Source organism: Betta splendens, chromosome 4 (genome assembly GCF_900634795.4).
Source record: "Betta splendens chromosome 4, fBetSpl5.4, whole genome shotgun sequence".
Classification (NCBI taxonomy): Eukaryota; Metazoa; Chordata; class Actinopteri; order Anabantiformes; family Osphronemidae; genus Betta; species Betta splendens.
In genome coordinates, this window is record NC_040884.2 from 17137425 (window position 1) to 17160053 (window position 22629).

General features: G+C 49.9%; 2 protein-coding genes across 8 annotated transcripts in view; one reads left to right on the forward strand and one right to left on the reverse strand.

Moving 5' to 3' along the window:
- Positions 1-663: 663 nt before the first annotated feature.
- Positions 664-19038, forward strand: LOC114854260 (solute carrier organic anion transporter family member 5A1). Of its 2 annotated transcripts, none has more exons than XM_055507718.1 (10): positions 664-837; positions 1260-2649; positions 12289-12421; positions 12496-12716; positions 15299-15463; positions 16049-16247; positions 17046-17205; positions 17326-17521; positions 17652-17720; positions 17898-19038. In XM_055507718.1, exons 2-10 carry the CDS (start codon positions 1701-1703, stop codon positions 18353-18355), a joined length of 2550 nt encoding a protein of 849 aa, XP_055363693.1. In that variant the 5' UTR covers positions 664-837; positions 1260-1700; the 3' UTR covers positions 18356-19038. The 2 variants fall into 2 exon arrangements, with proteins under 2 accessions (XP_055363693.1, XP_029004339.1); XM_029148506.3 differs by having other exon boundaries at positions 674-837; positions 17326-17567; positions 17656-17720.
- A 1159-nt stretch (positions 19039-20197) lies between these two features.
- The window catches only part of sulf1 (sulfatase 1), a 53810-nt gene continuing 51378 nt past the window's right edge, over positions 20198-22629 (reverse strand). For 4 of the 6 annotated variants that reach the window (XM_029148499.3, XM_055507716.1, XM_029148500.3 and 1 more), the window contains one exon: positions 20198-22136. In XM_029148499.3, coding sequence (XP_029004332.1) covers positions 21235-22136 — 902 coding nt within the window. In that variant the 3' untranslated portion in view covers positions 20198-21234. The remainder of the gene's footprint in view (positions 22137-22629) is intronic. The other 2 variants (XM_029148503.3, XM_055507717.1) reach the window with 1 other exon arrangement.

The following is a 22629-nucleotide window of genomic DNA, read 5'->3' on the forward strand; positions in this document are numbered from 1 at the left end:
CTCTAACCTGCTCCAGGAAATTGGAACAATGACCTTAGAAAGATTTATTCACCTGACAGATACTGAGAATTAACCCTCTCTTTGAGGCATTTCAATCTACATCAGTAAATATATTTTCTATTTTCTATTTTTTTATTTTTTATAGTCTGTAGAATTTAACCTTTGGTAAATAGTTAGCTTGTTTTCAAATTATATATACATATATATTACTTTCTTTATTATTACTATTGCGTCAGAACCCTTGGTGACCCCGACAGGTGGGTCAACAAGTAGACAGGCGACCATATGGGCCGACAGGCATGCTGGTATATGAAGTCCTGGCGTGAGCACAATCAAAATGATCCGAATAGAAATATAAAGGTAGCAGCATTAATAACAGAAACCAGCGTGGCCTGTGTTTCAGAAAGTCGCTGTTTCTTAACTCTGTTTTCTTTAGCGTTAAATGAGAACGTGGGCGCGCGTTAGACTCCCACAGAAACTACAAATCCCAGTGTGAATGCGATGAGAAACAACGTACCCCCACGATTCGGTGCGTTCATGTCACCTGCTCTATTTAACGTCGGTGCACGGTCTCTGTAAATAGTAGTGCTCTATATATGTTGGTTAGATTAAGCATCAATAAAAGAGAAAAGAGGATGTGCTCGTGATAATGTTAGGGGTATTTACGTGGTAACTGTTTCGAGATAAGATTGTAAAACACACGACATGAGCTGGTGTTACAAAGTCCTACAGTCCGTGAACTCCTCACCAGCAGCAGCTGTAGCTACCGTATCAGGCAGGCTTATTGAGTGAGTGGCCGCTCCGTAGACAACAACAGGCTACCTCTGTCTGTCCTGTGTGAGTATCACAGTCCTCTCACCCTCTTGCTTTTCTATGGAGTTATGTCAAATTGTACTTGTTGTCGTTTCAGGCGAGGTCGACACTTATTGTTCGGGGGTTTGTTTTCTTTTTCGAAGTCATGATTGAGACGTTTGCGGACAGCGTGGTCTTTTGTTCTCTGGCTCTATTTCTCGATTTAAACAAAGGAGGGCTGGATGTCAGTTTAACACGCAGCTGATTGCGCGTGTGGATCATTTCTGGTTTTGAATGGCTCTGTTTTATTGTGTCCGGCAGTTTAGCGAGTGGCCCGTGAATCTAGTGTGGGCATTATGTCAAAAAGAAGGATAGATTTGATCGGAATATAAACGTTTATTCATTAGATAATTATATATTACTGATTAATAATGTTTTGGTGTTTTTGCTTTGATCTTTTTTTCTAGGATGCTGCACAGCTGTGGGGTGAAGCAAAGCAAAACTAACAAAGAGCCATAAAATACAACATCAGCATGGGAAACCCAAATTAGGGGAGCACTCCAAATCCAGCTCCGTTTCTTAGTTGCATTTCGGTTTATAGTTTATTTCTGTAATCCTAACACAAATTATAATCTGAAGAAAAGTGATGTCCTGCTATATTCAGCCTTAGTTCGGTGATTTCTAAGGACATCGTGGCCCTGATGTACAGCCTTAGAGTCTTGTTGTGACAGAACAGCCCTGCTGTAAATAGGAAAATGGAATAAAATATGCACAGAGCTAGAGGGGTTCAGTCCTACTGGCAGGACTCAGCCCTGCAGCAGCGTCCTTGCGTCCTCATGTGGCACTAGTCGCTGACTGACTTGTCAGCGCAGCCGGGAGCTGATTGAAGCCGCGAGTCCGGCTGCACCATGGCTTCGTTGGAAAACGACGAGACGTGCAGCGACCTCTCGGAGCGTCTGGAGATCTGCGAGCTCCGGGACCAGTACGTGGAGTTGGAGAACAGCTTCAAGTCCAGGAGCCTGCCCATCCTCAACGGGCCGAGCCGGGCCGCCTGCAAGGCCGCCGAGCCCCAGCCGGCCCGCGTGGCCGTGGACCAGAGCGCCGAGCTCCGGGCCAGGACCCCGGACTGGGTCCAAGCCGAGTCCCCGTCCGTGAAGACGGACCTGTCCCCCTCGGCGTCCAGCACGGTGGGGCTCAGCAGCTCTCTGCCCGCGCAGGGTCGCAGGGCTGCCGGCGCCGGCGCCGGGGGCAAACTTGGCTTCTCCTTCGCCCGCCTTATCCGCATCCCATCCAGGAAGTACGTGCGGGTCATCCTGAGGGACTCCCGCTGCTTCCTGTTTTGCATGTGCTACCTGACCTTCATCCAGTCCCTGATGGTTTCAGGCTACCTGAGCAGCGTCATCACCACCATCGAGAAGCGCTACAGCCTCCGCAGCTCCGAGTCCGGCCTCCTGGTCAGCTGCTTCGACATCGGCAGCCTGCTGGTGGTGGTCTTCATCTCCTACTTCGGCGGCAGGGGCCAGCGGCCGCGCTGGCTGGCCGTGGGCGGCGTGGTCATCGCCATAGGGGCCGCCCTGTTCTCCCTGCCCCACTTCATCTCGCCGCCCTACCAGATCCAGGAGATGAACTCGTCGGCGGGTCGCGAGGGCCTGTGTCAGAGCGGCAACCTCAGCGGGCGCGACCTGCTGGATGTGGCGTCGTGCCCCCGCGACCAGGAGGGCAACGAGCACGACCTGTACGTGGCCCTGTTCATCTGCGCCCAGATCCTGGTGGGCATGGGGTCCACGCCGATCTACACGCTGGGGCCCACCTACCTGGATGACAACGTGAAGAAGGAGAACGCCTCGCTCTACCTGGGTAAGCCGAGCCGGACGTGTCCTCTGAGCTATTTGACACTGAGAGCTGCCTTTTCATTCCTCTCGCTGTTAGTAGAAATCACAGACGTGTGGCATGTGACTGGACGGATGCAACACTCTGGGCTCACAGTCAGCGGTCTCTAACACAATTACTGTTAATCTCATTTTGCTTATAAATAGATCTTGGTATTGTCAAACGGTCTCACGGTTGGGTCTGATGTCGAACAGGAAGGTATGTGCATGTGTGCAGACCCACAGAGTTCAACAATGCCCCCCCCCCATTGACAAGCCCTGTGTTCTTTTGGTTTAATCCCTCACAGCTTGTAACCTCTACACCACGCTGGGGTAAATAAAGAGGCTGCAAAGTCAACCCTGGACTCACATGAGAGAGGAATGTGAAGAGAGGCGCTTATGGTTAATGGTCCGCCATCGTCCGTACGCGCGCGTCTGGCAGCGGCAGAGTAACGCGTCCTCGCGTTCAGGCGGGTGAGAGTTAGCACGTTGTTGCCTGTGACGGTGACATTGGTCCACGTTGACGCGCTCGGACATTTCTGCTGCACGGGGCTTTGCTGCCATTTAATTGTTCTGCCTGTGAATAGTTGTGCTCTGGACTTGGGTTAGTGGGACGTGGGGCATCCTGCTGTGGAAAATCATGTCCATGTCCCACTGACAGACTGACTGAAGTGGGGGTCCAGAGCTAAAGACTCTGACATGAATGCTCGGTTCTGATGCTAGAACCTCTGTGCTTGCATTTAGCGTGATGAACGACTTAAGATTAATTGAGCTTATTGGAGTTGATTATTTGCTTGGTTAACCAATACACTGGCAAATATTTCACTCCACTCATCATTTGCATATATACAGTGTTCATGGCCGTATCAACACTGAGCACTGGGGCTCAGGCAGAGCAACCACCTGACACCAGGCTTTCCTCCTGGTCCCTGGAGTCCCGTTGCTGCCCACGAGGTCCAGTATTGATCCCATTCCCTGCGTCACAGGAAGCCAAGGCTCCCATTGAACCGACTGGGGAAATGACCTCAAATACCACACCTTGGTGTTAACAGCGGACGCACCGGGGCCCGACACGCTCATTGAGAGGTCACAGTCCACCGAGAGGCGTCTCCTCCGGTAGAGACGCAGCGATGGCGAGCGCGTCCGCTCCAGTCACCTTGGTGCCTCGTTTTCCTGAGAAATCTGAGACATAATCTATTTTGCCTCAAAACAGAGATGATCTCATGCGTCAGGGCGAGCAGATTAGTGGAAAACAGAGTCCTTGATTCATGTTTCCGATACTCCACGAATACGCCACAGATAACCATGGTAACCGAGCGCCTCTCTCATTCAGGTGTTTGGAGCGCGGTTCTAATCTCTGACATCTTCCTAGAGGCGTGTTGTCATATTCCATAGTGAATTGCAGTAACTGAACGTGGAGGTTTATTCATTTTTCCCATTTCCCCCTTCACAAAACCCGCTCATTAAACCCTTGTTTCAGCCTTTCGCTCAGAGGGAGGAGTCGCTTGCCTTTTCAGGACAATGCGCTTCAGACTGAGGGGTGGGAGAGAGATTGAGTGTGTGTCGTTTTCTGTCAAAATGTTGTCTTTTAGTATGCGAACATTCCTTCTGAGTGGTTACCCCACTTCCCAGCTCTGGCCCCACATCTCTATCCTCAACCTGCTTTAATCTGGTGGTGGAAGAGCTTTTTATTCTGAGCTCAAGTAGCCGCTTTGTGCACGTTTCCACGTTCTCCAGTCTTCGGCTCTGACAGATTTACGGGATGCCACCCGTGTCACTATGGTGAATCCTCATCTTCCCTGAGAAGCCGCTCGGTTTGGTTTAAAGGCGGCTGTTTGCATTCATCTGCCGCCGTCGCCTCTCATCTGTCACGATCTCACCTCTTGTACAGGATGTGTGAACAAACGTGAAGCTGTGAAGCCTTTTAAAATGACTTTTTATTACCACGTCTCTCTCTTAAGGTTCACGGATTCCTCCTGGTCCTCCAGTTTTATTAACAGCTTTGCAACACAGTAAAATACCAGTGTGTGTTTTTGGTCCTTGGCGTGATTAATATTTTATTAGATTTGAAAACTATGAAAATCAATTACTTCTGCCCCTGTTGAACACAGCGGGACTGCACAGAGCTTTTATTTTCCAAGGAGGGAGGAGAGGTGGCGCCTGGAAAAGACGAGCCAACACAGGCGCATGCAAGAAGCGCCTGAACACCGCTTTGTCTGTGCTCCCTGATACGCAGAGACAGAGGTGTGACAAATTCAGAAAGCACAGTTGTTCTCAGCCTCTTGAAGCCCGTGTGTGTGTGTGTGTCTCCTGCAAATAAGACAAGACGGACGGGGAAGAAGACTCGCTTCGCTTACGCTTAAACCTCCCTGTGTTTTATTTTCCACCAGGGGATTATCAGTCGTGATCCCGATGCTGCGCTCCCTGTGCTCGTTCAGTCAATTTCATTAAAGTGCGTGTCCTGCTCTGCCAAAGCAGATGCGTGCGTCCCACCTTCTCCCTCCTCCATTTCTGCCCCGCGGGCGACGGCTCGTGTTTCAGGGTTTGGTCGGGGTCCACGTTTGGGCCTCTGAAGAGACTGGCACACACACAAAGGAGGCTGCTTGGGTTTCATCTGGCCCGTGTTGGACACACAGACCCCTGAGGCTGCTCAGCAGCTTGAGTCTGCAGGGCTGCCAGCTCCGACCACGGCCGCTGCTACTACGGATGATCCGATGTCACCGGCGACTCCGCGTGTGATTTGGAGCCATGGATTATTATAGATACAGGGAATTTTCAAACATGTTTCCAAGGGCACAACAGCTGAAGTGTAGCGTCATTGTTCAGGCTCACTGACTGTTTTTCAGTATTGTACTCTGGAGTGTGGGAAGATTCCTGGGGAAATGCCTCAAGAGGCTTTTGCGATAGCACTGAAACCTTTTGTTTTCCAGGAAATAATGGACATTTGGCCTTTTTCCCTTTGTTCCTGCTGGGTGTTTGATCCACGTTGTTCCTCCCTGAGCCCTCGTGTCTGTTGACTCAGGTTAAAATTAGAGAACGTCCCAAAGATGGCTCAAGTTTTCTGACGGCTTCACTGAAGCGTTGATCGCGCGGTGCGAATGCTGTGAGCTGCTGTTTGACCAAAGAAGGCTGGAGCTCTGGCTGCGGCGCTCTGGGTTGAGACCCCTCTGACCTGTGTCAGCTCTCGCCAGATCACGCAGTTACGCAGCCTGAACATCCACATGCAGCTGAATAACGTTCCTTTCTGTGCTTCGTGGGCATCTTATCTGCGCTGCTCAGCCCGTCCTTCATGTTAATTCAGCCCTTTGGGGTGGTGTTGTTTTGCTTCAGAGACAGAAAAACCCATCCTCCACGCTGCTGTCGTTATGCCCTTAAAGTGGTGAACTGGCTATTGTTCTCCTTGACCCCTGTGCTGCAAAAATGGAAAATGAGGGGAGGAAGGGAGGGAGGGCTGCCGGAGGGAGAAGTGGTGAAGGAATTTACGCGAGTGTAAGACCACACCAAGGATAAAAATGCAGTGGTGGGTGAAAATGTGCTATGAGGATAATATCAACAAATACTTTCCATATGGGCATAAATACAGTAGCTGTTTTATTTTATTATGCCTCGCATTAATTGTTGGTTTGCATTTTTGAGTGAATGTGGACTTTGTCCTTTTCTGACCTCAAGTGTTCCCAGACTCTGCTGGCTGCGTATCGCAGACCCATCTGTGCTGAGCTACCTGGAGGGACAGGAGCTCTCTCTGAGGGAGATGGGTGACCTCTGACCTCACCCTGTGGGATGACTGTGGCACACGAAGCCAAAGACAGAGATAAAATATAAAAAAAGTTCTGTGCTCTATGCCACTAAATGTAGTGTACTGGCTGTACATTATATAACTCATGTTATCAGGATAACATGGAACTGCGATGCAGCTCATTGCAGAGACAGGAGTCGCCCTGACTTGCTCAGCTGGTGGGAGCTGTGGTGAGGATGTAGTTTACATGCAGAGTGTCTGTGCACCTGCTGTTAGGTATGAAACCTCCTCTTCCTGAAACTCTAACCGGCTCCTGAGTGCAGAGGCATTCAAACATCTGTGCCTGTGGGTAGATGCGTGTGTGTGTGTATGTGTGTGTGCGTGCGTGTGTGTGTGTGCGCTAGACCCATCTGCAAAACAAAGCCGGCGTCGTCCGCTCCTCACCTGCGTCGATGGCATGAAGAACTGCACAACTGTGCTTTGTCATCACTCCATCTGCTGTAGTAATTATATTCAGAAAAACAGTAATCGGCTGATTCATGGTTACGATCACATAAGCTCAGTTATTCCCGTTTGGCTGCTTATCTTTCAGGATGTGAGTCAAGTCTATCCCAATCCAAATCATTAAAATATTTTCATTGTTTCAAAAGAAATGGAGCTGAAAGGAACTTCAGAATACACCAGTGTGCATGAAGAACAGTGGCTAAATAATTAGAGATTCAAACTGATCTCATGTTATAAACAACTCATGAGCTGCTATTGACTGTCTTTGTATAAGCCTTACAAGCCCTGTTGGTTCTGCATCAGCATCCTCCTTATTTACTTTCCTTCTGGGAAGCAGCTGGAGGAGGAGCTGCTGACAATGAGTGGTTGAAGATGAGTGTAGCTATTGCTTTAGCACTGTGAACCAGACGGCTGCTGTAATGGATTCACACACACACACACACACACACACACACACACACACACACACACACACACACACACACACACACACACACACACACACACACACACAGGCCAGATGCTTCATGCATTGTCACTCACCAGCTGAGAGATTTGCTGGCACCCCCTCAAACACTGGAACGTTTTCTGTGCATGGACAAACACACGCCGGTACCAGACAGCGAGGCATCGCTCCGTTCGTGTGTGTTTGTTTTGATAATAGGGGATCAAGCAGTTCGGGTCGACACTGTCTTTTGAACGGTTTAATGTTAACTGTGCTAATGTCAAGTGGTGGAGGAAGCTACTCAGGGCACAGCGATGATTTCATTTAACTGACCATCTGAACCCACACTCTTTGTGTCCGATGACGGCGACAGTTTGCGTTGTCTCCTCTCGTTAGCTTGTCTTCGTGTGCAGTTGTTTGCACCGATGACCTTAGATTTTGCAGTTTGTAAATCAAGCGTCGTCTCTGCGTTGGCACAGAGAAGGTACCAGCTGTTGTCGCCTCGCTAAAAGCAAGTTTCAGCACCACTTAATTAGTCAAAGTGAATGAATGTATAATTTAGAGCCGCCTCGAGAAATTCTGAAATGTGAAAAGAGCTGAGCCGCAAATACACAGTGACTAATATCGTTTTTATTTCTGAGGGTTTTATGTATTTGTTCAAATCTTATTTAAACTCACAATAAAAGATGATGGATTAGACAATGGGAGAGCTAAAGATTTCCTGTGTGAGATATTAGAAAGTGCGGAGGCATGAGGGAATGAACCCATTTCTCTTGGTCTGTGCCTGTGGACCTCTCTGAGCCAGTCGGTCCGAGCTGTGGGTCTGTGAGGAGCTCAGCTGTATTGATCCCAAACTGCTTCCAGGGAGAAAACCTCCCCCAATGTTTGTGCACGGCATTGACTCAAATGTCTTCTGGCTGCGGGTGAGAAATGAAATTTAATACCAGGATCAAGTCAATGTACGTAAAAAGTTCAGATTTGAAGTGTTTAGTAGCAAACGGAGGGTTTTTCCCGTCTCGCGGCCCACTCGCATCTTTAATGCAGCAGAGTGAGGTCTCATTCGCATCCCTGCCCGGGTTCTCTTCCATCGCCGTGCTCTCAGTTGATTTTCTGCAGCTTTGCATGCCCCCCCCCCCCCCCCCCCCCCCCGTTTTGGGCCTATTAGGTGTATTCCCATAGACATCAGCAGCAGGAGCAGCCGGCTATGCAGGTGAGGAGATGTGCAGATCACATGGGGCCACGGGTCGGACCCCCCCCCTCACAGAACCAGGTCCAGTCCTGCATCCATGAGCCCGTTTGGATGAGCGTTGGAAAAGCCTACATGGCTGCTAGGAGCTGCTGTGCTGCAGCCTCTTCCTTCCCTGCAGCTGGGGAGCAGCTAAAAATAGAGAACCCCCACCCCCTATTCTCTTTGCTTTCATTTCTAAATATTTGATTTCGCGGAGCCAGCTTGGGGAACCCCTGCATCGGCAGAGCGGCAGGAAAATAAAGAACTCGTTAGGGTCCAGGCTTTTTTTTCCCAGCAGAGACCTGGCCGCGGTGCGTTTGTCACCTCATGACCGGCGCCTCGTGGCTCCTCGTGTCATGTGACGAGTCATATCTTGGCTTAAGAGGCTTATAGCGGTAATGCTCAGGGTCCCGGCGGCCCGAGGGGTGGTCTCCGTCTGAAAGGCTTTGATGGCGTTGACGATTTTGTTCTCTACACAATGCTCGGTACATTCCGTACCAGCCTGTGCTACACAATTAAGGTTCCGACTCCATTAAAACATTCACCACATCCTGCATCGCCCGGTGCTCAGTTAAAGCAGCCTTTTACCGCCCACTGCTCTGCCTGAAGGATGCAAGCACCACGTAGAACTTCTGGAGACTGTGCTGTGTTCACAAACATGCATCATTTAAAAGGGAACACAGTGTTGGCTTAAATCATTCTGGTACAACATTTGACCCGCTCCCTCTCTGTCTCAGCTGTCTGTCCAGTGAGGGAGGCAGCTTGTATTCATTTATTCTCCGACTTAATAGAAACTGTAATAGCTTTTTCTGCCCACTTCATTCTCTCTCTTGATTTACACCTGAGTTACATTCAGGCTTGTGTCGGTTCTCACTCTATAGGAGCATCGGTACATCCAACCATATGAATCAGTTGTTCATTATTCACTTGTGTGTGTTTGATGACGAGGTTTAATGCGAGTGTGCACGGTTATGTAGAGATGACTCCTCTCCCAAGGCTGCGAATGCTAATTTGCTCTTTCCCGTCATACATTTATTTGAATTAGTTGCTCCGACGCTATTTCGGTCTCGGAACGCGTTGCACCGAAGATGAAAACACTGCAGATGGATTTAAAGAAAATATGCCTGTTAAATAATTTGCTTGACGCAGCTCGTCCAACCGCCCAGTGTGTGGACCTGTGTGTCACCTCGGGCCCCACACATGCCCTCTGGGTAAAACTGTAAGGTTAGCAGTTGTAAGAAGACACTGCTGTATCAGCAGGTTGCCGTGACAACGCCATCATCCCTCCTATTCCACTCTTGTCTCAGGGGTCAGGACAGCTCTTTTTAACATTCTTTTTCTGTCACACAGCTGGTGGGAAAATCAATTATAGCCCTGCCGGTTCTGTGCAACGCATAATGCTACGTAAATCATCACGACGTGTCTGTCGAGTAAAGGCTGCGAGGGGAAAATGTGACTGCGTCTCCTGGAGGTTACGCAGCTTCGACAGTGAATACAAATCCAAGGTTGTTGAGTGGCTGCCAGCCGTCCACGCTTGTTCGGATGCTGACGGAGCCGCGTAGGCCAACGGCCAGGCGGAGCGCTACAATATTCATAGAGACTAAGCTAAGGACCGGGCTCATACCGCCGCATCCTCTGTTGCAGGATGGCGACAAGACCCTGTTCTGTTCTGGCGCCCGTCCTTATGTTCCGCCCATGTAAATAAATCCAACCATTAATCTGCGTTAATTAGCTGGGCCTCTGGGGAGCTGCTCCATTAGGTGGGATGTGCTTCCTCATCGGCTTGGGGTTGCTGCAGGTTCTCCTCCCTCACTCGCTGCTGCTGCTGCTCACAGGGGCGAGGAGCACGCGGGGTCACGGGAGGCGGGGGGATGGAACGCCATTTCATTGTTATGCCTGAAATTCCATTCACAGCCAGAGCTGTGAGAACTGGGAGAGCTGTGCTCTGGTGGAGATTCTCAGTCGTCTGAGATGGAGACACCTGAAGGTGAATGTGTCCAGGTGGCCACGCACCCAGATTCACTCGTTGTGCTCCTTTCCGCCATCCTTCTCCGTCTCCCCTCATTCATTCCTCCCAGCTCTGAATGAGTCATGAATACAAAGAGCCAGGAGGAGCGGTGAGTGTGGAGGTGGCTCAACAGAGCAGCGCCGGTCTCTGAAGGTTAGATATGAGCAGGATGTTGCTGAGCAAGCTGTTAAAGGCCACGGAATACAGTGCCGCCCCTCCTCCTCCTCCCCAACTTATATATTTTCCATATCTGCCCTTTATTGCCTCTTATTGACCTATTGTGGAGTCTTCCACCCTTGAGCGTGCACCTTTCCTGACTCACGTGCTCACGTGTGAATGCAGATGCTCAGAGGGACTGTGTAAAGCTGCTCCCCGGCGCGTTCTTTTGCAGTAAACACTTTCTCATACCTCATTAATATCATTTTGCTGATATTGGATTCTGCCTGTAATGTGTCAACGCGCACGCTGCGACTTCTCTCCTCAATTTGTATCTTTTCATGCATGTCGGACGCATTGAGCAAAGTAAGCACAAAACATTACCGCGCCAGATTGAATGGCCACCAAGCTGCTTTAGATGCTGACTTTGTATAACATAAGACTGAATGGCCAATAACCACAGCGCAGGAGCTGCTAATCCATTACTTCCACGCGTGGGGGAAGTCATGTGACGTGGAACGCACGGGTGCAACGCGTCACTGGGTGGAAGCCTGCGTCGGCCAGCGTGTTCCTCTGCCCTTCAGCCCCCGAGTTCACCCCCCCACCCCCAAACACACTGATCCCAAACTATTCCGGCGGTGCCAAGTGGGCAGCGCCTGGCGATGAGTCACGCAGTTTATGACCCCCTTCGTCCTCCGATCAGGCAGAACGCTGTTAACATGATGGATGGAGTGGCAACACAGGTGCTTGCACAATCACCCGAGGGGGATGAAATACAGCCACAGCCTGAGAGAGGGGGGGGATGAAGACTGAAGGGCAGGCATGGGACCACACTCGGTGCCCATCTGAGAGGCTGGATGCACCTGGTGTTTAAAGGATGGCGTGTTGGGAAACGGACTCGGCGCCGTCACACGGGGGTTTGAAGGTGGAAGTGACATTGCAGCGTAGCACCGAGTAGCTGCTTGAGTCTAGTGAGAATTCATAGATGGAGAAAAGAAGATAGGACTTCATGTCATGTGCACTCACTTTAATTAGTGGTTCATTGTCTCTGGGTGGTGAAGTCCTGCCTCACCGTGTCACGGTTGGACTGCCGCAGTGAAATTACTCCTATGATCAGGATATGAGAAGCAGCAGAGGGAAAGATGAAGGTGGAGGAAGGCTGCGCTAGATGCATAGAGAGGCATGTACATACATGTACAGCAGCATCTGAGGGAGGTTTGTCGCTGGGTGCTGGGAAAAATGAAGATTACGCCTGACTGTGGGTGAGAGGCTTGTCATGTATGCGTTTGCCCCTGGCCACAGCTGGTAAATTCACCTTGTGTTGCTGCTGGACGTCCTCAGGAGGTTTTTCCAAAGGTTATCTGGTTTTAATGATTGTCTTCCTTCCTGTGGCAAAGTAAGAGAGCTTGAATGGCTGCTTGACGGCCTGAGACCCTCCTCGGGTCAAAGCGAGACCTTTGACACTTTCATAAATGGTTTGATAGTAGGAAGTAGACACGGGGTCCTTAAGTACTGTATTCACAGTTTTTGTTTGATTGTTTCTGTCTCCAGCCATTATGTATGTGATGGGAGCACTGGGACCTGCAGCCGGCTACCTCCTGGGTGGCGTCCTCATCGGCTTCTACGTCGACCCCAAAAGCGCCATCAGCATCGACCAGAGTGACCCCCGCTTTGTTGGCAACTGGTAAGCATGGTACACACACACACACAGACACACACTCTCTCACATGCGCTCGCTTACGGGTCCGTGTCCTTCAGGTGGAGCGGCTTCCTCCTGTGCGCCATCGCCATGCTTCTGGTCATCTTTCCGATGTTCGCCTTCCCCAAAAAGCTGCCTCCGCGCCACAAGAAGAGGAGGAAGAAGAAAAAGATGGGCTCGCCGGACGACGTGTCCAGCGATGACGACGTGATGAAGGAGAAATCCAGTGGCAAAAGTCAGAATGTGTCCTCGTCTATGGGCTTCGGGAAAGACATCAAAGGTGAGGACGCCTATAAGTCCCTTTTATACAAAGGAACTGTGAACTATTGATGAACAAATGGTTCAAGATCCAATCAATAGTCAAGATTAGACATTATCTAATAGTGGAAATTCCACTGAGATACCCCGTAGATGCTATTGATTGATGATTGAGCAGGTTGTCTGCAACGTTGCCAAATGAAGCTGATAATTTACTGTCAGCATCGGCGGTTTTACTGGACTTCTGCTGCTCCGCATCAATCAGACCACATTTTGCGTCTCCTCTGAAGCGAATGCGCCAGGAATCTCCTGGTTTCCCCTCTGGTTAAGCGGAGCCCAGTCGTAGTGTTTCCCAGCGTCGTCTGGTCTCACTTCTCCCTGTCGGGCGGTTCTCTCTGGTTCCCTCTCTCGCTCTCCCCCCCCTTAAATGAGCTCTCGTGGGAACTCGGTCACGTTTGCACACACAGGAGCAGACAGGCGGAGCAGCAGAGCCAAACGGGAGCGGACACATTTTCTCCCGCACAGTCCTAAAGTCTAACATGTATTTAAAGTGGCACGCGCTCATTGTTGTGAGAGCAGCTAAAACTGGATTCTGTGGCCCTGAATGGATGATCGCCTGCTCAGACAACTGCTCGCTCTCCTGCTCCTCTCCTTGTCCCAGCACCATGTTTTAGGCTGTTGTGCAAACTGTGGTCAATTCTGCAGACTCGAGGACTTCACTGTTTGTTTGGTTCTGTAATGTGTTTTAGTGCTGTGTGTGTCCTTTTCGATGGAGCCGAGCGTGTTTGTCTACGGAGCACAAATTCATCACTCCTTGAGGGGTAATGCTGAAATGAAATGATTGTTCTCAGCAAACGCACAAAAGCAAAGCGGAGAAATCCCAACGTACTTTAAGGAGCGACTTTATTACGGATTGTTCTGGACACTGACCTATTTACATTTATTGATAAGTTGTAAGATGTACTTATTAACAGCGGTATTATGGCAGGTCTGCTGAAAGAGATGCATCATAATAGTGACATTTAAAGCGGATGATTGAGACAGAAGGAACAAAATGGGAAGCGCGGCGGCTAATGCAAGTCAGTGGTCTGAGAGTCTGAGAGAGAGCAGCTGCTGCAGACATCAACAGACCCTCGGACCATCTGTCCCCCCTCCAGACGAGATCACAGTCCAGCTCCCCGGGAACGGAATAATTAGCATCACTGTTCTATTTCTACCTGTTGGTTTGGGACAGGCCTGACAGATGCTAACGTTTCCCCACCTACTGCAAGATTAGCTGCAGTAGTGCTGAGCTGAGCGACACTGGCCGCCTAGTTAGTGATAATCCACTTGACGCACTGAATGCCTTTTATTCGTTCTTTCTTCACTTTGTAGTATGAAGTATGTGAGTCAATTCCTCCATGCCTTATGGCTTTATTTGATTGATCTTGGAACAACACACAGCAGACAAATCTGAAGATAACAAAGAGGTAAAAAGAACAGTAGACATGGAAGGTTCTCATGACAACATACAAAAATACTCCCACAGATGGTGAAGGTCACACACAACATTTTTCTGACTAGCATCTGCTCCCAAAGGTCAAATTCATTTAAATAAAGATGCTCCACTTAATTATTTTTGAGGGCGACTCCTTTTGTGACCTTTCGGATGAAAAATCTTGCCTCCCGTGATGCAAAGCTTTGCAAGTGCTGCCTCTTCCTAGTGTAGTAAAGCACCGGCGTCAGTGTGAGGTCCCCGTGGACTGCAGAGATCCCCATTCTGTCATGCAGCTCTTGAAATCCTGCACCTCAGCCCTGTTGAGGGTTTTTTGCACTGATGACCCTGAAAACGCAGTTTCCTGCAACCTTGCAGGCCTGGAGGTCCATTCGAATCCAGCATATCCCCAGATGCACCACGTATCTGAGAACAATCATTTCCTGGGTACCAGCCCCGAACGTGGTCTTTGAAGGCGTTTTGTGCTGATGTGTGCTTGTGTTCTGATTCGTAAGGGATTGTTCCAATGTTGACAAAAAGCCCATTAACCTCCATCATTGATGCACCAGCAGTCGGACTAATTACTGCAGCTTGGTCCTGCAGGTTTATGTAACAGTAAGCCAAAATCCAAGATTATATTTTAAGGGATGACATTATGCAGACTTTTTTTTTTTTACTTAAACAGAATTTTTCTAATAATTCCTGGGAGTCACTGTCTCCAGAAGCATCTGCCTCGTTGGGAGCAAGAAGCCGATTCCTGTTGTCTGTGTTTTGCCGCTGATTCTGTGTTTCTCTCCACTAAAGGGGGGAAAAAAACCCATGTGATATTGCATCTCGGGGATCAGTGTATCAGCAGCTGCACAATATTACACAAACGCGCAGGTCGGGTTGCATTTGAGCGACAAGAACACAGGATGTTCTGCTTCACGGCCACCGAGCTGGACACGGTGTTCCTCAAGCAGACGTTAAACTGGCTCCTATGTGTGCGGTGATATCACACTGTTCTCACCTGTAATAATACAGAAGGTTTGCTTGGATTACAGAGCTGGGACTATTCTTAACTTAAAGGCTGTAGTTAAGAGATAAAACTGCATGTGGCTGACTTCACTGTCGTCTCCACCTTGTCCCAGACCTCCCCCGAGCAGCTCTGAGGATCCTCAGCAACATGACCTTCCTGTTCGTCAGCCTGTCCTACACGGCAGAGTGCGCCATCGTCACGGCCTTCATCACCTTCATCCCCAAATTCATCGAATCGCAGTTTGGCATCCCCGCCTCCAACGCCAGCATCTACACCGGTGAGTTAGCGTGTCTGTTAGCCAAGGCCCAGTATTGTGTTGGTGAACACATGCTTTGTCGCGCCCCCACCTACACAATAGCACTGCCTCGCTGTCTCATCCGCCTGTTGCCAGGATACCAGGGGTCAGGGCACATGGGGGGGGGGGGAAGCAGTCATGGCTGCCTGAGCGATGCCAAGGTGCTGGGATGCAACTGGGAGCGCTGTGCTTCCAGATGGACCAAGTGGCTTTGACATTTCTCTGGTGATCATCGCTTTTCCTAGAAAAACCAGTGCTACTTCACATTAATGCATTCAAGCAATAGAACACTGGTCAGTTCAAGGCTCCTCCTGGACGATGAGCTGCTGTAACGCTGGCATTTTAATCTTCCAATCTCTCGTCCCTGTCCTGTGTCTGTGTTGATCCTCCTGACTGATGTGGGGGTTGAAGCATTTAAATCTGTCAGATAAACAGACGCTCCCGTTGTTGACACACACGCCGTGTTTTACAGCAATAAATAAGGTTCTCACTAATGAGCTGCTCTATTTCTGGGCCGCGTTCTCTCCCCGTCTCACCTGCTCTGGCGCCGTCTGATCTCTCTCCCAGGTGTGATCATCGTGCCCAGCGCCGGCGTGGGCATCATGCTGGGGGGCTACATTGTGAAGAAACTAAAGCTGGGCGCCCGGGAGTCGGCCAAGCTGGCCATGATCTGCAGCGGCGTGTCCCTGCTCTGCTTCTCCACACTCTTCATAGTGGGCTGCGAGAGCATCAACCTGGGAGGCATCAACATCCCCTACACGACCGGGTAAGAGCGACCCACAGGAGGCGCAGCCGGTGTTTCAGCCGGGATCGACACGCACGTGCGACTCCGCGAGGCTCCTCGTTATGAACAGAGCTGCTCACTATTTGCTGGTCGCAGCCACATGTGGAATGTTTAACCCGGGCCGACCCTTTGTGCCGCTGGCCGGCATTCACACGCTAGTGTAGCCATAGCTCACGGTGACAGGCCAACAATGTAGTAGAAAGGGACATCGCTGACCCTCCACAGCCCAGAGGCACATTAAGTTCACAGCTGTTCACCAATATCTGACACGGGTTTGCAGGATTGGGAGACTGGCTGTTGTGCTTAATTAACTCTGACTGTATTGGGTTATTTAAGGCGGCTCTTGATCAGAATCTGCAGCGTGATTTTTCCTGCCTCTCCTCCTGTTCAGTTTGAAACCCAACCAGGGTTTTGTGTGTGTGTGTGTGTGTGTCCGTGTGCGTGCGTGCGTGTGTGTGTGTGTTGTTAAGACCCGTCCCCGGCTGTTCCGCTGGGCTCACGGCGCCACTTCCCAGAGAAAACCCAGGATGCGCTTGGCTGCTCCTGGTTCAGACAAAGCCGCGGTTCTGTTTGCGTTAGAGCGACCGTTCCCACAGTGGCTGGCGGGGGGTGGGGGGCACCTTCTCAGCCTCTCGTCTCTGTCCAGTCAGACATCACACATGCCGCATCGGGGAATAAATCACCAAAGGGTTCTCATGACAATGAGACGCATCCTGGCACGTTCAGCTCACCTGTTTGTGCAGAAGATGTGACCGGCCGCTGCTTTCTCCATCTGCACAGCCCCACCCTGACCATGACCCACAGGAACCTGACGGGCAGCTGCAACGTGAACTGCGGCTGCAAGATCCACGAGTACGCTCCGGTCTGCGGCTCCGACGGAATCACCTATTTCAACCCTTGCCTGGCCGGATGCAGCACCGTGGGGAACGACAGCGCCGGGGTGAGCGGTCCCAACACACAGTACAACTGCAGGTTCCACGTGGTGCTCTGTGGACAAAAAAGGAAGCACACGTAAAGTACGGCAGCTTGAATTGTGCTGATTCTGGATTCTGCCGTCCAGACGAGGAACTACACGGACTGCGGCTGCGTCCAGAGCCGGCAGGTCATCACGCCGTCCTCCGGGGGACAGGTCAACCAGCTCCAGCTGGTCATCGTCAAGACCTACCTGAACGAGAACGGCCACGCCCTGTCGGGGAAGTGCGACCGCACCTGCAACACGCTCATCCCCTTCCTCATCTTCCTCTTCATCGTCACGCTCATCACCGCCTGTGCCCAGCCGTCGGCCATCATAGTCACGCTCAGGTGAAGGGGCGGCTGCTTCCGATCCACATCGGATGCGTCTGCATTTGGCTGTGGTTGGTTACACCTTGCGTTTCTCTCTTCCTATCAGGTCAGTTGATGAGCAGGAAAGGCCTTTTGCTCTTGGGATGCAGTTTGTCTTGCTCCGAACTCTCGGTAAGATAAATCACTACTAGTAGTACATCTGTAGGGCCTCTGATCTACTTGAAACCCACTGGTGCCACCATGTGGTTGAGTGTTGACACTGCAGCAAATTAAATATCTTTTAATGTTATTATAAGCATTGACATGTACGACGTTTTAATTTGAAGAACCTCTCCTCCACCTCCTCAGCCTACATCCCCACCCCCATCTACTTCGGCGCCGTGATCGACACCACCTGCATGCTGTGGCAGCAGGACTGCGGCGTCCACGGCTCCTGCTGGGAGTACGACGTCACCTCGTTCCGCTTCGTCTACTTCGGCCTGGCCGCCAGCCTCAAGTTCGTGGGCTTCGTCTTCATCTTCCTCACGTGGTACTCCATCAAGCACAAGGAGGACCGGGCCGAGCGCTGGCGCCAGCGCCTCCCCCCGCTGGGCACCGTCAGCGAGCTCATCTGCCACGCCGGGGGCCAGAAGAGCCACGCCCGCACGCGCTCCTGCCCCGTGTTCCTCCCGCCGCGGGCCGAGGCGCCCGCCGCCCTGCTGCTCGGCCGGGGCCACAGCAGCCTCAGCTGCCCCGGCAATGCCCTCAAAGCAATAACCCTGCCCATACTGTTGCCGCATCAGCACCGAGGCTCCGCCCGCGTCTGAGCGCGGCCTTCGCCGTCGCCGTCCGTGTCCGTGGGCCGAGACCCGGAGCGACACACGGCGAGAGACACAAGCACATCCAGCACACCCAAAGGGCTGCTAACTGCCGTTTATGGCAACGGGAGCCATTCGGAGCGTATCATCTGCTGCAGCCACACCGAAGGCCGGCCGTCCCTTTCAAGGATGGATGATGTGAGGACGTCGCATGGTGCTATTACGAGGCAGGGCATTATATTCTCTGTACCGACAGACGAGGCACGATCAACGCAGTCTAAAGCACAACTGACAAACCTGTACTATGCAAGATCCTGTGTACAGCTCCCTCTGTATTCGTCTGTACCTCTTCTGCTCACATCGCTATGCTGCTGTCGGCCCTTTCAACATTTTCCCATGCTTTTAGTTTGACCTTGAACACAACCCTTCTCGTATTTGAGCCTTCGCTCTTGTCCAGCATTTTATTTGCTTCTTCCGAATAGAGAACTGTGGGTTTTTGTTTTTTTATTAATTGTCACTTTTGTTTTTCTTCCTTTCTCATAACTGTGCCTCTCAGGATGTTTGGGCCAATCCAGCACACAAGCCAGCTGCCAGGGTAAACGCTAGCTCCAGCAAAGCTCACGCAGACATTTAGTCAAAGCAGCAGCAGTCGAAGGGTTTCCCCCATTTTATCTTTTCAGTGAGCAATAAATGCATTAAACACTACTGTAATATTAGAAACAAACAGGTTTCTTCTCTGATCATGTGCTGAAGCTACTTAACACATGAACCCAAAAACATTTATTCAATCTGTTGCAACAACCAGTTGGATAATTTGAGCTTGTGCTGTAGTGGTTTGTCCATTTTAATGGCCATCAGATGTACATAGTTAGTTATTTAGTAGTGTAGACGTTTAGTGCAGCGATGCTGCATGCTGAACAGCAGGCCCGCTCCCTTCAGTGACAGCAAACTGACTAATCGAGGTCCTGTGTCTGGCGCCACCTAGTGGACAGCGAGGTTGTTGCGTGAAGGCCGCTGAACGTCAGTGTGTCAGACCTACTGAAAATTCTTTGAAAATTCTCTTTTCAAAAAATTTTGAATGATTAAACTTGATCACTGCCCTGAATCAACACTCCAAAGACGAACCTGATTTACACTCAGGAGAACCAGATGCAGTGAATAGGTCTCAATGTTTTCGGTCATATAATTATGGGGCGATGGCAATTTTTGTGACTTAGTGACTCAAATTATATCCTCATGTGATCATCGTGTAAATATTGACAAAGTGTATTATACAGTAGAGCTCCCATATCGTTAGATTATATTTATGAGCTAACCCATGGCATTGTACACAGTAACCCACATCAAATATTACCCAAGTACAAACTTGTAGATTTATCTCACGGTGCCTGATCAGTATTATTCACGCTGGAAGGGTTGAGGGAAGATTCAATCCTGGGGAGGGAGCTGGGTTCATACAACTTCTTTGGCTTTGGTGCCCTTATAGTAAACATGTAACAGCGCACAGCACTACCCGGTGAATGGAACCTTGTCTGACTCCACTGTACTGTAGAGCTGATGCTTGGAACGGAGCGTACTACTGTCTACTGGACTACTACTGATGCAGACGGCTTCAGGTCAACCGGAACGGTTCGTTTCCTGGACACAACAGCAGCCGCGTTATGAAAGCTGGGCTTCTGCTGCTTTGTGTTCCTTTGGAGCCGAAGTCAAACTGATGCTTGTGAACATTTGGTTTACAAATGCCTTGAATACTTGATATTTGTCATTAAAAACTGGGAAAAAAAAGTCTTGTGTCAATGATTGCTAAACTCTGCAGACTTGTGACGTGACAATACTCCAGAACATCAGTAATAACATTCGAAGGGTTTATTTCTCATGGTTTTCCCAAAACCAGAGTTGTTTTAACACTTCTACACACACTGTTGGAGAAAGAACAGGACAGCATCAGGTCTGTAGATTAACTATTGGCAGAAAAGTTCAAACATCTTGGCTTGACAGCTTTGAGCATTTTACCAACTCAGGCACCTCCTCAGCTTAAAAGGACTATACAGATACATGAAATTAAACGGCCAAGTGCAATGCTATGCTCTGCATTATGACAGCATTACAAAATACATCACAAAATTAAGTGTTGACATGTCCACAATAAATGTTACACCCTGACCTGTTTAACTCCTGGTTGTGTGAAGCTAGTGAATAATGAACTGTACTAGCATTTAGTAGCGACTGAACTGTGACAGACCTGGTGCAAACACATCAGGTGAGTGATCATTCAGGACCCACCCATCAGTTTACATCTTCACTAAACAGATGAGTACTTCCCCACTAGCATCCCATTAATGCAAAACAGTGACATAACAACAATAGCAAACTAAAGGTGAAGATGAATTTGTGAAACAGACAACACCGTGACTCATTTTAAGAGCAAACAGTGGAAAAGTGAAAGGTGAAAGTGCAGTGGTGGGTTCACTTCGGTCCTTGTCTTGATAATACGGGTTTCTGATTAACGTGTCTGTGAAGGCTGGAGCGTACCCACAGCTGACTAATGCTGATCTATCCATCCAGACGCTGTAATGGTTTCACCACTCGCACTTGTTTTTCATAAAAACGCAATTAAAATGTCATTGGTGTTATTCATATGGAATTAGTCATTTTTAATTCCATTGCTTAAGTTTAGCTGCATTAAGGCTTTTTTTCTAAATAGATATTTGAAAAACATAACACTGTTTTCTAATAAATGTAGGCACTTGTAAAAAAATAAAAAATTAATTTTAATACTCGTACAACTCTGAGTTGGCGTCACTCGCCCTTTCTCTGGGCAAGTTCATCTATCACTGTGACCATGTGTCTCTATGGCGACCAGCAGCTGGCCGGCGCATGCGTCCGCCTCAGAGGGTCTGATCAAAGGGCTGAGGCGGAGCTCCACTGCCCTCGTAGTCCAGCGTGAGGGACAGTGCTGGCTGAGGCAGAGCCTGCAGCAGCACCCCGACGCTCTGCGGGCTGCGGTTCCGTGTGGTGGCGGGGCTCCCGGTGGTGCTGCCTGGCGCCTTGGGCCTCACTGTCTGTGGGGAGAAAGGGAGGTAGCCTTGAGCCTGGAAAATGTCCTCTTCTTCAGGGTCGAGGCCCAGTCCAACGTTACGTGGATCAGTTCCGTCTCCGTGTTCCTGCCCAGGCTCCAGCTGCAGGCTGTTGAGAGTAAGTAGCAAGTTTCCATGTCCTGTCTCCAGCTCCGTCAGTCCATTCCCACTGAACACCTCTCCCTCTATCTCTTCCAGCTGCTGTGCCCACACATCACTCTGGAAGACATGCCCATTCCTCCTTGAACCTGAAGATGCTGGCATAATGTCTGCAGGTTTCCCAGGGAGGCTGTTGGCATCAGGTCCCACTGTGGGCGTGGATGTGGGTGGTGGTGATGGCGTATTGCTGGGGGCGGGGGAGGTAAAGGGAGCCTCTGCAACCAGGCCTGGCCAAATGTCTCTGGCTGTGGACAACTCCTCTCCGCTGGCCTCTTCAGCGACTCCACCCCCAGCACCAGAGCCCAGCTCTGGCAGGGTGGCGTCATCAGGCTTATGGGTTTGGTTCAATTTGTTCAAAATGTGTCGCAGTGCAAACATATTATCTACATCTATCTGGAAGTTGTCCCAGTTATCTGCGCTGAGACTGTAGTCGGGCCTACTTTCATACAGGCTTTCGTTTATGCTATACAGATCCTCCAGGCCCTGCCAGTTCACCTCCTCGTCGGTCAGGTTGGGCAGTTTAACCCTGTCGTCCGTCCCATACTGGCTGCGTGCTGCCAAAGAGAAAGAGAGACCATGAGGATCTGAAGCAAAATGTACAGGGGACTCCTTTCAAACGTATTTAGAGAGCATGCAATCATGCCCAGTGTCTGACTCTCACTGAAGCAGCCAGGTCCCAAGCAACACACACACAGTTACTTTAAAGCTAGATAAATACATCACCTATGCTAACCTCAAGCCACAAGTAGTGCAAAGTCAGAGAAAGACTGAAACGAAAAATATTCAAGAATTCATCATGAGACTACACAAAAAGCTGAATAAGAGATGCAATAAGAGAATTAACAATAGGCTTGGACTGGAATGAAATGTAAAGTCGGGCAACCTGGAAAAAAATAAACAACAGCAGAGGAAACGAAAAGGTGATGAACAGTAGCGAAACCCCAAAAAACAAAATAATGAAAATCAAAACTCCATCACAAAAAAGAAGCAAATTATAGAATGTCAGCAAAAGGCAAAAATCAGCATCTGCAAAGTTTGACGTCTGCA

What these genes read in the sequence shown, in the direction of transcription:
- LOC114854260 (XM_029148506.3), top strand. Translation starts at nt 1,701, where the DNA reads ATGGCTTCGTTGGAAAACGACGAGACGTGCAGCGACCTCTCGGAGCGT. An exon ending in CAACGCCAGCATCTACACCG is followed by an intron (nt 15,464 to 16,048) that starts GTGAGTTAGCGT and finishes TCTCTCTCCCAG; the next exon opens with GTGTGATCATCGTGCCCAGC. An exon ending in AACATCCCCTACACGACCGG is followed by an intron (nt 16,248 to 17,045) that starts GTAAGAGCGACC and finishes CCATCTGCACAG; the next exon opens with CCCCACCCTGACCATGACCC.